The sequence below is a fragment of the Prinia subflava genome, chromosome 5, assembly GCF_021018805.1.
Source record: "Prinia subflava isolate CZ2003 ecotype Zambia chromosome 5, Cam_Psub_1.2, whole genome shotgun sequence".
Classification (NCBI taxonomy): Eukaryota; Metazoa; Chordata; class Aves; order Passeriformes; family Cisticolidae; genus Prinia; species Prinia subflava.
The window spans coordinates 53,672,685-53,686,414 of NC_086251.1; the positions used below are offsets into that span (position 1 = coordinate 53,672,685).

Here is a 13,730-nt window from a genome sequence, read left to right on the forward strand (position 1 = left end):
GAGCCGCTCCCTCGCCGCCTCCCTTTCCCCGGCTCCATCCCTTCCCTCGGCTCCTTCCCCTCCCCGCTGGATGAGGCGGCCCCCTCCCCGCTGCTGACCCCTGCGGACCCCGGCTGTAGGATGAGCCCGAAGGACTCGGAGGGGGCGAGGCCGCTCCGCTCCCCGAGGAGGATCTAGTGGGGGGGCACCGACGCGACGCCGCCCCCCGCCAGGCACCTCGTCCTTCATGGTGGCTCCCTGCGACCACCATCTCGGAGCAGACGCGCAGCCCGGGGCCCGTGTGTGTGTGTCTGTGCGCGCCGCCGCCGCGGCCGCCCGAGTGAGGGAAAATGTCCACTCGGACTCCATTGCCCACGGTGAACGAGCGCGACACGGAGAACGTGAGTACCGCGGCCGCGGGGGACCCGCCGCGCCCGGCCCCGCCGCGGGGGCATCGCCCCGCGGGGCGCTGTCAGCTGCCGCCCGCCGCCTGTACGCTGCCCAAATTGCCGATTTATTCTGAATTGATTATTTTTTTAACCCCTCCACAGCACGGTTCGCCGGCTCCGTGGCGTCTGCGGGCATCTCTCCCCCTCCCAAACCCGGTGTCCCCTCTTTAATTCCCCCTGTGCTATTTGAGTGTCGCAGGGTGGCGACGATCGGGTTGGTTCTGTCGGTAACGGGGATCCGCGGTGGGGAGGGGAGCTCTGGGGGGCTGCTGCGTTCTCCTGATACGCAAACTTACTGCTAAAGCACCCGAATAAACCTCTGGTAAACAGATGGGAATAATTCAGCTTGGCTAGGGGTGGGCTAGGTGACCTAGATAATAGGCCTCTTCCCTGCTTAATTTGCAGGGTTCTCGATGGTAATGACGCTGTTAGGCTAGTCACCTGTTCAGATGACATTAAAAGGGTTTCTTTATTGGAATTACCCTTCGCGCAAGGGAGCCTGTTCCCTTCACACCGAATACCCTCTCTCCTTTTTTTTTTTTTTCCTACCTTGACAAAGCCAAGGTTTAGGAATTGACACTTGATTTACAAGATTAAGTCAGTTACAAAGGTCGTATGCTAAAGGAAGAAAGAACAAAAAAAAAGTAGTCCTACCACATAAGCATATAGCAACAAACGAAGCTGAAGCTTGGTAGGAGACTGCCTTTCTGCAGATACAAACTGTTTTTCCTGAGTTAAAACTTACTTGATCCTGCTGTATCCTGTCTGACTATTTTTCTACATGGGCTCTGACATGTCCCCAGATGATAAACAGAAGGGAGTTGTCACTCACTATAGTCTAAAATGAGTGGATCACTGAACTTTGTATTCAGCTTTTTGTGAAGGCTATCTGGTATTCTTTACAAGATAGATCCTAAGCTTGATGGAGGAAGCTTACTCTTTTTTTTTAATTTTTTAAAAGGGCTTCTTGTGTTTTGGACTGGCATAAAAGGTGGAAACTTTGGTTAAAGATCAGGAAAAACTGTTGGATTGTTCCAGACCATAAATAGTCCTAGAAAAGTGATGGTAGCCCCATTGTTTAAAACAAGACCAGACAAAGCATTAGAAAACATGCTGCATGGAACAATTACTGCATTACTAGGGATTTAGATTTTATTGACATAATAGGCACTTCTAACTTCTGTGATCTTTATTTGTTTTAGCACTACATGCAACCTGCAGGCTAAGGGCTGTATTGAGCAAAAAGCCAACTAAGCATATTTGGTTGTAAAATCTCAATGAGCTTCCTGTCTTGTGGAAGAAAATAATTAAAATATACGGCCCTTCCTATGCCATGGGGAGAGTTGAAGTTGAAACATACTCTACAAAATACTATGCAGAGTTTATTTGGATGATTGTTTTAGTCTATACCAAACCTGACTGGGGTTTTGAAGCTCCATGTGAATGGATGGAGGCCACATAGTAATAATTTTAGAACGTTTTCAGATCAGATTCCCCAATTAATTCAAACTCTACTGTGGATAACTTAACAGTGGAAAGACTTAATATGTGCTTGAGGAAAAATACTTATTCACAAGCTGTGCGTTCTAGCACTTGAAGTTAGATTTTTACATGTCTTCCACTTAAGGCACCTTGTTCTCACTTCAAAATATTGGTCTAACACTTCTGTTTAGTTATCTTCATAATTTGACGTACATGGATTGTCTTCCTTGCAGATGAATTGCCTTAGGTTTAGAAGAAGCATATTTTTTAATTGCTGTATTCTGTGCTGGTGTCCACAGAAATACCTGTAGGTAGTGATTAATCCAAGTACTTACCAGATCAAATAAGCCAAGCCCCCTCCCAAGTACAATACCATGTTCTTCAGGAGGCTCTCTGATGTTTTGGCTGTCAGCTATCTAGAAATTTACCAAACTAAATTCTGTAACGCTTTGCTTAAAAACTAAATTTAAATCTGACATTTAATCTGTCTGAATTACCCCTATAGCTGTGAATGCCAGGTCTCTTTTTTAATGCCAAATACAATAATTTTGTTACTTCAGCTAACTGTTCTTCTGCTCCAAATCTGGGTGTGTATTGTTGGCAGGTAAATTGAGCCTTGATTCATTCTCTTTCACATAAGAGAAGTCTAATTAGTTAATATTCAGAGGACTCTTTGAAGAGGCTTAGGACATGCCAAGGTATTCAGCTAGCCTTTGGGCCATGGTTGTGGACCCCATTAATGCCTTTTCTCTGCTTGGAAGGTTAGCTCTGCTGACAAAGGCTTGGCTGGTGTTGAATCTGGTTGAAGTGTGCTGATCATAGCTTATCCATGCCTATACTTGCAGTTTTGAAAATGAAGTTAGCCTCCAGAATGACAGTGAGTGTAAATTATCATTGTCTGTGCTTGCAGTTAACCACGTTCAGCGGTTGGCACGTCCTGTTGAATAAAAAAGTGTAATTGCCAGTACTTGATTTTTATTTTTTTTTCCTAAGGCTTCCTATCAAGACATGCTGAAGTGGAAATATGTCACTGACTTTCCCCAAAAGCTACTCAGAGCTACCAAGCATTAAGTGCCTTTGAGATTAAAGAATTTGGCTGCGAGTCACCTGGTTTTGAGAGGAAAGGCATCCCAGATGATCTGTGATCATAGGAACTTCACACTTGGACAGTTGGAAGCTGGCTGTGGGCCTGCCATGAGCTGGCTCCTCGCTGCAGAGACAGAGCAGCTCCTCTCTGGCCATGTCTTGTGCAGCAGTGGCTGCCAGCTGCTTAGGGGACAGAAGTGCAGGACAGGATCAGATCTTCTCTGGCTTTTTCAAAAATGTGCCCTGCATGTGAGAAGGAAAGCAACAGACGCAGCAGAGACCTCCTTCACGCAAATCTGGGAGACAGGATAGACACAGAAGGACTTTAGATGACAGAAGAATGAGTAAACCTGTTCTGCTAGTGATGAGAAGGAAGGGAGAGAAGATGGAGGAGAATAGAGTGTGGAAACACAGTGGGACAGGAAGATAGAAGGTGGAAAACAAAAGATGAGAGGAGTCACAGAGGATGTGCATATAGCAGGGTGGAGGACAACCAGTGACAAAGAAATAGGAGCAGAAGGAGCAAGATTGTGAGGAGTAGGACAACTATTCATTAAAAAACCATTCAAAGAGTGGGAAGATGATAGCAAACTATAGATAGAAACAAGGAAATACAGGTGGTATGGAGGTTGGAAGATTACTTTTTTTAACATCATGAAATAGAAAAGGAAAATCTTGGATTAAAGAGTTTAATTAAAACCTATGTATTCATTGCACAGCTGTGGTTTTTTTTCAGGAAAAAAAGGGTAACTGTTTTGAATGTGTTGGTTCTGCAGGCCAATCTGAATTAAAAATTTATGTAATTTGAGGAAAAGCAAGACTAAAATATACTCTTATCTCCATGACTGTGCCTAATGTGAAAAATTTGCTATTGAAAAATGTCAGCATGATGGCAACTGTGCTTGCACAAAAGGATTCTGTGCAGCAGAAGTACCACCCCTTTTTTATTTAAAAAGATCTAGTAAAGGCAGGGTTAGGTACAAAAATGTATTTTAAGATACTGGGAAAGTTAGTGCAGTATGCTTTGGTTTATTACCAATTAACTGAAATGCATTAGAGCATTTGCAGACAATATGCAAGCTTGCATTGTTCTATATATTATTTATCAGTCTTCTCCTATTACAGATAGATCTGTAATTGGAATGCTTTCTTCCGTAGCATGAAATCCTGTGGGTTTTTTTAAAGACAGGACTGAGGAGGGAAGCGTTCCTGTGGCCAAGAGTTCTGATAGATTTTCTTTTACAGGACCATCTACACGATTCCATATTTTTCACCAGTTGTAATAAATGTTCCGGTTTGAATTAAATCAGGTGGCAAGATAACCAGAAATAAAAAAGATTTTAGGAATTCACCTGGGATGTATTTTTTAGTGCCAAAATTCCCCAGAGCAGAAAAAACCGCTGATGCCCAACAGACCTGGTACTGTGTACTCAGAAAATACCTGGTGAGGCTGCATGACACTGCGAGTCACCAGCTGCTAGTCTTTTCACCTTTTTACAGTGAGACATTTCATTCTTAGCTGTGGGGAGCTGCCTGTGCTGTTTAATCAGTTGGTTTCAGTCAGCTCGCACTGATGAGAGGCTGCTGGGGGCATCAGCCTCGGGTGCCTCTTCCCACCCGTGGTTTGTGCCAGCCCTGATTACCATGGGGCTGTGTGATGGGTCTGGTCAGCTCTGATCCCACTGCTGTAAGACCTTAAGAAAAGTGGGGTTATCCCCATTCTGTGGCAGCAAACAAGAGTGTCCAGTTCTGGTGGGGAAGGTTAGAAATGCTGCCTAGTGTTTTTGTTTTGGTTTGAATTAAGCCAGTCGTAGCACAGCACCCTAAGGCTGGAGTTGTGCCACAACTACAAACAGAGATACATATTTACAACAGTGTAATTTGGAATTTTTTGTTCCTGGAAATAAACTTTTTACCCCTTTTTTACATTATTTCAATAACTCAGAAAAACTAGTTTGCAGGACCTTATTCCAGAAGATGTTACATAGATTTAATTCATTAGCACCACCAAATGTGACTTATGTTGCAGCCTTAGAGGTAGCAGTCTGAAAAACAGAGCTACAGGAATTGCTGACAGAAAATAAATGAGAAGAAATACAATATTTAGTACACTGGACTTCATAGACTTCTTCCTAGCTTTTCTTACCCACTCACCTGGTATCCTTACCTGCTCGACTCTCCATTTTAGTTTTAGCCAAAAGATATATTCATGTTGATGTAAGCGGACAGTTCCTGTTGACAACATGTCTCAGGTGACTCAAGTCAAAGGAATTCAAAGAGTGGAGGCATTTGTCTCTCCCAATCTCCATTTCATATGATATATAAGTAGCATGTGTCTGCAACTTCCTCTTCTCCTCAGTCAAGTAATGCTGCCTCATGGGTGTCAGCCAGATGAAAAATGGAGGTCACTTTTTTTTTAGGCTCATGGCATATCAAGGTTGGCTCTGCTTAACATGGAGATCATCTGCCACTAAAATTCTTTAGAACATATGATAAATAGGTGTGTACTGCTCTTAAAAAATAAACCTGAAAGATACTGAGTACTCCTGTGATAAGGATGACACCCTTGGGTTAAGAGGAATTCTTGCTCCATAAAGCAGCAAGTTTCTGAGCTCAATATGTATATATATAGATATATAAACAGAAATTGACTTTCAAATAAAATTTGTTCCTGCGGGGTTAAAGCCTAAGCAAAGTTTTCTATCTGCAAGCTCAGTGTGGTTTTTGAAAACCAACTGTGAGGTGGTTGGATTTTTTTCTTTTTTGTTTAGCATGTAATTACTGACAGTGATGATTCTGGAAACAACTTAGTTGGCAGTATTGTTGATGAAGAATAGAATATGGTTGGCTCTTCAGCTATTATTCCCCAGGCTGGTGTCAATAAATACCCATTTTAATCAGCAGTAAAGGAACTTTGGCTGGAAAGATATGATGAATGTCAGATCTTGATAATGTGAAGCAACAAAGGAGCTTTTAAAGAGCTTTTCTAACTGGCACCAGACTTATCTTTTTGATTATATAAGCAGGATTTCTTCACTGTTGTGTTGTTCAGTGCTAATCATGGAATTACAGATTCACTCTCTTTCATATGCTGTATAGGCCATGAGCCAAATACTGCCAAGCACACCGCAGAGGCTGTAGTGGTTTTACACGGGATAACTCTTGAGCCAGAGCATCCTTCCTTTGCTGAGGACTGTCAGTGCTTTGCTGTCAGCACTTCCCCACTCTGGTCTTCAGGGCAGTGCTGCACTTGTCACTAGCAATTCCCACTGCAATTCCCACTGCTGGTCAGCAGCCAGAAAAAGGAGTGTGCAAGTGTTGCTGTGGGTAGCAGTGTTCCCTCTGCCAGGTGAAAGTGTCGTGTCTCCCTGCTCCATCAGGCTGCCCAGGGTAGGGCGTTGCATTGCTGTGCTCACTTTGAGCTGGATCTGCCGTGTCCTGAGTGTTACTCCTGGTTGTTTTTTCTTTTATTTTGCCTTCCCCACTGAGGTGTGGAGGAATTAGGAATGTGTGTCAGAGGTATAGCTTCCATGTGCTAAAGGCTGTTTACTCTTCAGGTTCCCCCTTTAATCCAGTGGTTTGACAGATCTGACCTAATTAGAATAGCCACTCGTTTTCATGAAATGTCATCCCAATTACATGAATGAACACTATGACAGGCTGAGAATTGTGCAGTGAAATCTTCCCCTTTTGACAATGGAAGCAAACACAATTAGTGTTTTCTCTCCCTTAACATCTATATTATATTTCTAGAAGGTCTGCTTGTCTTCATAGATGAATTCTGACCCTTTCTGTTGTTCCACTTGATCACAACATCTGTAATGGTTGGGCTGTAGCCCACATCAGTGAATAAATCTGTCCTCATGGGTTGATAACTTAAGTGCCTTTTTCTTTGTGGGAGACACTTTAAAATTTTGAGAGACGGAAGCTGTGACTGTTTACCCTCAAGATTGATTATGGAGCAAGCTAGTCTAAAAACTACCTTTTAATTATATGTGTTTGAACCAAATAATTGGTTATGCAAACATCAACATATGCATACTGGGTCTGACAAAATCCACCTCACTCCATATCCTGATTTGTGCCTTGGTCACTGGTAGGAGGGAACTAAAATCAGAACAAGTACAGGACATTTTCACCTGATGCGTTCCTGTTTTATAATCTAGGAAAATAATATAATATTTTATAGTACATGGTGATTTAGGGATTCCCAGAGCAGTAACTGGTATATAAACAACTGTGTTTGAGTGTTTGCTGTGACACCCTTTGGTGGCTGCCAGAAACGTAAGTCTCTGTTTTGACTTTCCAGTAGAATTCCTTTGTCAGCAGTTGCAGGATGCCCTGCTGTGCTGTTTCAGGGATATCTGTGCTCAGTAAGATGCTACCTCTGTGCATATCCTCAGGGCTACCTTTTTGCTCTTACACTGAGTAGTACTCAGCAGTCTGTGTGTTCTTGAAGACGTTAATGAAAGTGGGAAATGAAATACAACACATTGTTGGGAAGGGCTGCAGTGAAATTTTGTCTTTGCATGTTTGATTTAAAATATTTTTGAGTCGTTTTTTTTTTAAAAAAACAAACCCATGGTATGTTTCCTGTTAAGTTTTTCTGTAAATGTGAGTGCTAGTGAGAAGTGCACAGCCAGAAATTACCATGTATTTATATATTGTGAGCCCAGGTTAAAGGTAATGAAACAATTTAGTGTCTTAAATGTTCATGTCCTGGAATGCTTATGTTATTAACATTATAAAGTATAGGCTTTAAGTACAGTTTTTTCTTACTACAATTAAAAAAGCTGAATAAAATTAGGCTGTCATGATCTATTACTGGTCTGACAGCTTTCCAAGAAATTCTGTAATATCACTTTGTAGTATTTCATGCAGAGGTGGGGTAACAGCTAAGGTAATAAAGATTCCTGAAGACTTAGTAAGATTAGATTTTATTAGTTCATTTTTGCTCATGATAAGGTAGTTATCACTATTTAATTAAATAAATAGTTTTAAAAAGTTGATGCCATTTGTCCCTCCATTTCAGAAAGTTTCCTGTTTACTGTAATTAAACATGGATTTTTGCAGGTCTTGGACATTCTGATTTCTTACTGTTTTTCAGCTCTTCGAATGGATATCAGATTCTGTTTCTTTCAGGTTTTTCCTCAACTTTTGGCACCTTCTTAAGCAGTTCAAGAACTTTGATACTAGTCATGTCCTTCCCTGTGTGTTTTCTGATGCTCTGAATGTTAAGATACCTGAAACCATACAGATACTGGATAAAACTAACATCTACCAAAAAGATTTCAGTTGTTGACACCCTCATACTTCATTTGCTTTTTACTTTTTTTCCTTTTCTTTTTTCTTTCTCTTCATGCTAATCATTATCTGGCTATGAAAGGATGTCGGCTCATCATTGGGGGAAGGCTTTTGCGAAAAGGTGGGTTTTGTGTTGTGTTCCAAATATAGTTGGTCTTGGGTTCAGTCCCTCCCTTGCAGTAAGTCCCTCCCTCTCACAAATGGAGATGTTTTACTTCATTTCCTTCTAGGTTGAGTAATAATAGGGTGGGGCTGAGGGGAGGAGGAGAATGTTTTGTTTTGGGGTTTTTTTAATGACAAAGGTTGTCCTGTTAGCTTGAAAATGGATAGTGCAAAAAAAAGAACAAACGTTTGAAGTATTTAAAAGATTTTTAAATGCAACCTGATGCATGCCAAGGTATGGGAGAAAGTGCTTTATTGTCATGAATGGATTTCAGGAGACTTTTCTTTTAAAAGAGGTGGGGACTGGCAAACCTGAAGTTGCACAAAGTACCCAATCTCCTTGCCTCAGTTTTCCTCTACAGTGTAATGGTCTTGCTTTACATGAAGACAGATATTTTGGGAATCACTCAGCCATGGTGAGTTCATTAGCAAGCGTAATTCTTACACAGAAAACACCTCCAGGTAATACAACTTGCCTGCCACAATATGTGGAAACTTACTACAAATAAACACATGTTGATTTTAAATCTTATGTTTTTAAGATAAACCCTGTATCTTCTTGAAACCATATAAATGTGGACCTGGAAAAGAAGGTTGAAATTTGAACAGTTTTGGTGAGGTCAGTATAGTAAGGGAGGCAAAATGTGCAGATTTGAGGGAAAAGACAAATGACCTGCATCTCAGTTTGGAGTGGAGAGGATGCTATTGCATTTCTCTGGGCTGAAATGGGCACTGTTAATCTGTTTGCTGAGGAAACTGCCCTGGGAAGTACTTGAGCACAGCTAGATGCTATACACCCAGTGCATGATTTGAGCTTTTATTGGACCACCTATATTTTGCTTTTTGCCTACACCATTTAGCTTTCCATCTGGCTATCACGGCTTCTTGAAAATGACTAGGTTGGGAGAAACACTTTCACTCAGTTTTGAGTTTATGCTCTTCATTTCCATATGCAAAAGAAAATCCATGTTGAAATGGACAATCTGTTTTCTGTGGTTTTTAGAAAGCTTGTTGTCTGTGCAGTATAATAATGTAACTGACAGAGGAAGGACTTGCTGATAGATTTATTTATGTAAAGTGGAACATAGTCCAAATTAGATATGGTTGCAAATGGCTGGATTTCTACAGAGTGAAACACGGCTTTGAGCAAATCAGTTGGAGAAGACTGAACTGCTTAGGAACGCACAGCTTGATACTTAAAACCTACAGCTGAAAAAGGTCATATTCTTGAAAAGAAATAATCTGGGTTGGAGTGGAAATGCAAACCTCCATACAAGGAGATTGTGTTCAGCCCTGGTCCAAATGAGTTTACAGCTTTTAATTCCGCCCTTTAAATGCAAAGCTAGGAAGGATGAAAAAATTACAGGACACAAAAAGTAATTTCTCAACAAGAGTACAGTGAAGCTCTCAAGACATATTAACTGGGTGGTTTACTATGTGGAATAGAATTATGTTGGTATAACAGAATTTTCCTTTACCTCATAGTGCTTGTGTGAAGTAGGGCATGTGTTAGATCAATTTTGACTAACCTGTTCTGTGGCTTGGGAATATGTCATACCTGATGCCCACATCTCAGCTGCTTCTTAGGCTAGCTCAAGGCTAGCAGTGTTTTAGTTCAAGCACAAGGCAGCACAACTGTTGTGTTTTCAGTCAGCTGTGTGGTTCAAAAGCTGTTGAATTCAAGTTGTTGAGTCTGTCTGCTGGAGAGCCTAAGCTGACAAGCCCTGCTGGGAGGCAGTCTGGCTCCTGCTGAAGCCAGGTGTGGAAGGGCCGGAGTTTAAATAGTTGTGGTACACTTCTTTTTCTGAGGAAAGTTATCAGCTCAGTGAAGTGCAGTGTAAGTAGTACAGTTGTATTCCTGGGATGCTGTACTTGAACTGAAATGAACCTTCCTCTAATATATCCAAGAAACATCCTCATGGCCCTGTACAGAACATCGTGGTCCCTGATCACCAGGGGTAGCAATGTAGGAGGGTGTTAGCATCTAGCATTAGCAGTTACTGCTTTTTTCTAGCTGGTCTGAATAATTTGACACTAGAAGGTGGGAAAGGAGCTGACAGAGAAGTTCTCTGCGTTGTGTTAGAAGTCAAAGTTTAGGGAAATACAGAGGATTGGCAGTGCTGTGCCAGTACACACAGGGATGGCTGAGGTGGCCTGAACAATAAGCACCAGCCTGACGTTAAGGGCATGCAAAATATTGAAATGGTTAATACAGGATTTCACTGGCTTTAGTAGTTCTTCCAGTTGACTGAAGGAACAAGAGTTGACCGCTCGTCCTTTCTCTCCTTGAGAATTACTGATTGATAAACACCCAGTTGTTGTAGGTCTCAAGATATTATTTAGAACACTGAATTATTATCAGTGAATTTTTACTGGACGTTGTTACGAGTGTGCTTCTTGTTCTTGTGCCAGTTATTAGTGGTTTGGAAAAAATGTGTACTCTTGCTCCTGAAAAGTGTGATAAAATTGCTAGACTATGAAATAGGGCAGGATGGGCCACTCGTCAGGAACACTTGATATTCTGCATGAAATGAAACTTTGCATTTCACTTCAGCCAAATGTGATCATGCATGTAAGGGTCCAGGAATGAGAAGCAGTAAATCAGGGTTGGTGTTGGAGTGGTCAGGTACAGATGGTCTTCTGCAAAGAGGGTTAGTTCTGCCCCTGTGAAATCAGTGGGGTGTTGAAAAGAAAATGCAGCCTCTGTGTGTAGTCCTGCTGCACCAACTCTTGGTGTGGTAGGTCCTGTCTACCAGGAACCCCACAAAAAGATGTTGGAAAAGTAGAAGAGGGTTCTCAACAGAAGTAGAGGAAGTGTTTCCTTGTCTTTAATCATTCATACAACAGCCTGTTTGGGGGGCTCAATATACATATCATTTACTAAAGTGAAAGGGTACTGTCATCAGAAAAATTAAGTACCTCTGTGGGAAGTGCAAATCTTGTGGCAGTGCAGTAGCCAGGCAGTAGGGAGAAGCTAAAGCCAGATTGATACTAAAACATTGTGTGTTTTTTAAAATAGTAACTTTTAAAACTATTTTCCAGGAGTTACCTCTCAGTAACATTTCTTAAATGAAAGGAATGTGTTTTTAAAAATAATTGGATCACAGTTGTTGTATTCAACAAATCAAGGGACCTAAGATGCGAGAGTATATGGTCACAAGGTTACATCAGGCAAGTGAAACTTGCCAAGTGTCATGCAAGCGTGGATTTGTTCATTTGTGCCTGGACCATGGTTGTTAGCTCTTGAGGTATGATCTCATCCTCACACTACAGTGATTTTCAGACTGAATGTTGCTGTGTGCCAGTTTCTTGGTTGTCCCCAATGGGTTTCAGCAAGATGAGTAGTAGCAGGAGAGCAAGATCTTGGGTTTCTGTGATGACTATGAATTTAATGTGTCATCTTTGGTGGAGCTAGATATTTGCTCCACATTTGGACAGCCCTAAACATTTCTAGCTAATACCTTAATTAGTGTGGTAGGTGTATGGACCTCAGCCTTGATTTAAGAATATAAGAGGGCACCTGTGCTTTCATAAACAGGCTATCAGGAAATAAAAAAATACTTTCATCTTAACCATGTGATCTAATGAGTAAAGACTGTTACAGATAATATATAATCATTAATTTTTACAATTAGTAGCTGTTCAGGGAAATGAGAGTGAAAGAAACTTGAAAGATTGCAGACAGTGTCTCACGTCTCTGTAACTGGCTTTCAGCCTATCAATATTCAAGGTTTCAGTACATTAGGTAAGATTTCTTCTCTTGTTCTCCAGGTCATCCTGGGTATTTTCAGTCATGTGGATCTGTAGGAACACAAGTTTAGTACCACAGGAAAGAAGAAAACCCTTTTATTAGTATAAGCTGTCCAATAATGGTTAACAGTTTGTGCTCTTGGAAAATCTGTATTCATGTTTCCTTTCCAAAGGCTTTCCTGCACTAGTTATGCACAGTAATGCAAATGGGAAATAATATCAAACACCTCCATATTTTGTACCTGATCTTGCAGTCCATTTAAGTTACTTAAAAATGCTCAGCTGTTGCTGCAGTGCAGGTGATGTTCCACTGTCTTTAGCAGGTGATGAGGTGAATATTTTGTTGTGAACTAGGCACCGCTTTATTCCCCCCATCAGAACAAAGTTCAGTGTGAACACGAAGTTTCAATTGGAGCCTTTGAAGGTTTCTTCAAAGGCATTGCTGATGTTTTTGAATGTTGTGTGCTTCTCATCATTGATGTGTTTTGTCTTTATTCCTCAGCCTTACCAGTGTGTGTTTTTGTTGCAGCACACGTCCCATGGAGACGGACGGCAGGAAGTTTCCTCCCGAACTGGGCGCTCTGGAGCTCGCTGCAGGAACTCCATAGCCTCCTGTGCCGATGAGCAGCCGCACATTGGGAATTACAGACTCCTTAAAACCATTGGGAAGGGGAATTTTGCAAAAGTGAAACTGGCAAGGCACATCCTGACTGGCAGAGAGGTAAAGTGGTATGGGTGTAAACAGCAGTGAGTTGCTGTAGGTGTGGAAGTTCTCTTGGAATAGCATTGTCTAAGTCAGTGAACACAGAGTACATTTTACTAAAGATATTGCCACTGATGTAGAAAAAAGCAGAAATTGAAAACTATTTTTCTAGTAAATGATTACAAAACAATTTCTCTTGGAAATGGTTTCTTAAATTTATTTTTTGACAAGTCTCTGTCCAGGTGAATTATATTAAAGTTTGCTACTAATATTCTTGGATAAATCCTCCATTTTCAAAAAACAGATCAATATACAGCAATTAAATAAGCTTGTTGGAAAGACTGCCTCTAGTATCTCTATACTGCAGAGCTGTATTGGAGGCAAAGTTGGGCATGAGAACTAAATGTTGTCTTAATTATGTTCTAAGTAACCCAAATGCAGCATTTTCTTGCCAAAGCAATGTATCTCCCAGGAATCCTAGGGTGGATCACCCCAGGGTGTCTGCAGTGCTGAGTGGCTTTGGGAAGATGCTTCAGTTTGTTCAGAGATAGTCTGTGTGTCAGTGGCAATTTGCCCACTGTGTGTAGTATAGACAACTTTCTCTTGCATCTCTTCTTGGAGTCAGACTCAGCTCCATATTTAGTTTCTGCATGCCATGGCAATGTAATTAATCACTTGCACTTAATGGTGGTTCTGATTTGGGAGCTGTTACAAGAAGGTGTTTCTTGGTGCTGTTTTATTAAAAGCAACTCTGAAGTACTGAAAGAAGGAGAAGCACCTTGCTGACCTTTTCTTGCTAAACCTGTCTGATGAAG

General features: G+C 41.4%; 1 protein-coding gene across 12 annotated transcripts in view; it reads left to right on the plus strand.

Moving 5' to 3' along the window:
- The first annotated feature begins 238 nt into the window (after positions 1–238).
- Positions 239–13,730, plus strand: part of MARK3 (microtubule affinity regulating kinase 3) — a 61,694-nt gene continuing 48,202 nt past the window's right edge. For 7 of the 12 annotated variants that reach the window (XM_063399428.1, XM_063399430.1, XM_063399432.1 and 4 more), the window contains exons 1-3: positions 240–380; positions 8,383–8,421; positions 12,742–12,933. In XM_063399428.1, the coding sequence (XP_063255498.1) occupies positions 330–380; positions 8,383–8,421; positions 12,742–12,933 (282 nt within the window). In that variant the 5' untranslated portion in view covers positions 240–329. Of the gene's footprint in view, positions 381–8,382; positions 8,422–12,741; positions 12,934–13,730 lie in introns of all 12 variants that reach the window. The other 5 variants (XM_063399429.1, XM_063399435.1, XM_063399441.1 and 2 more) reach the window with 1 other exon arrangement.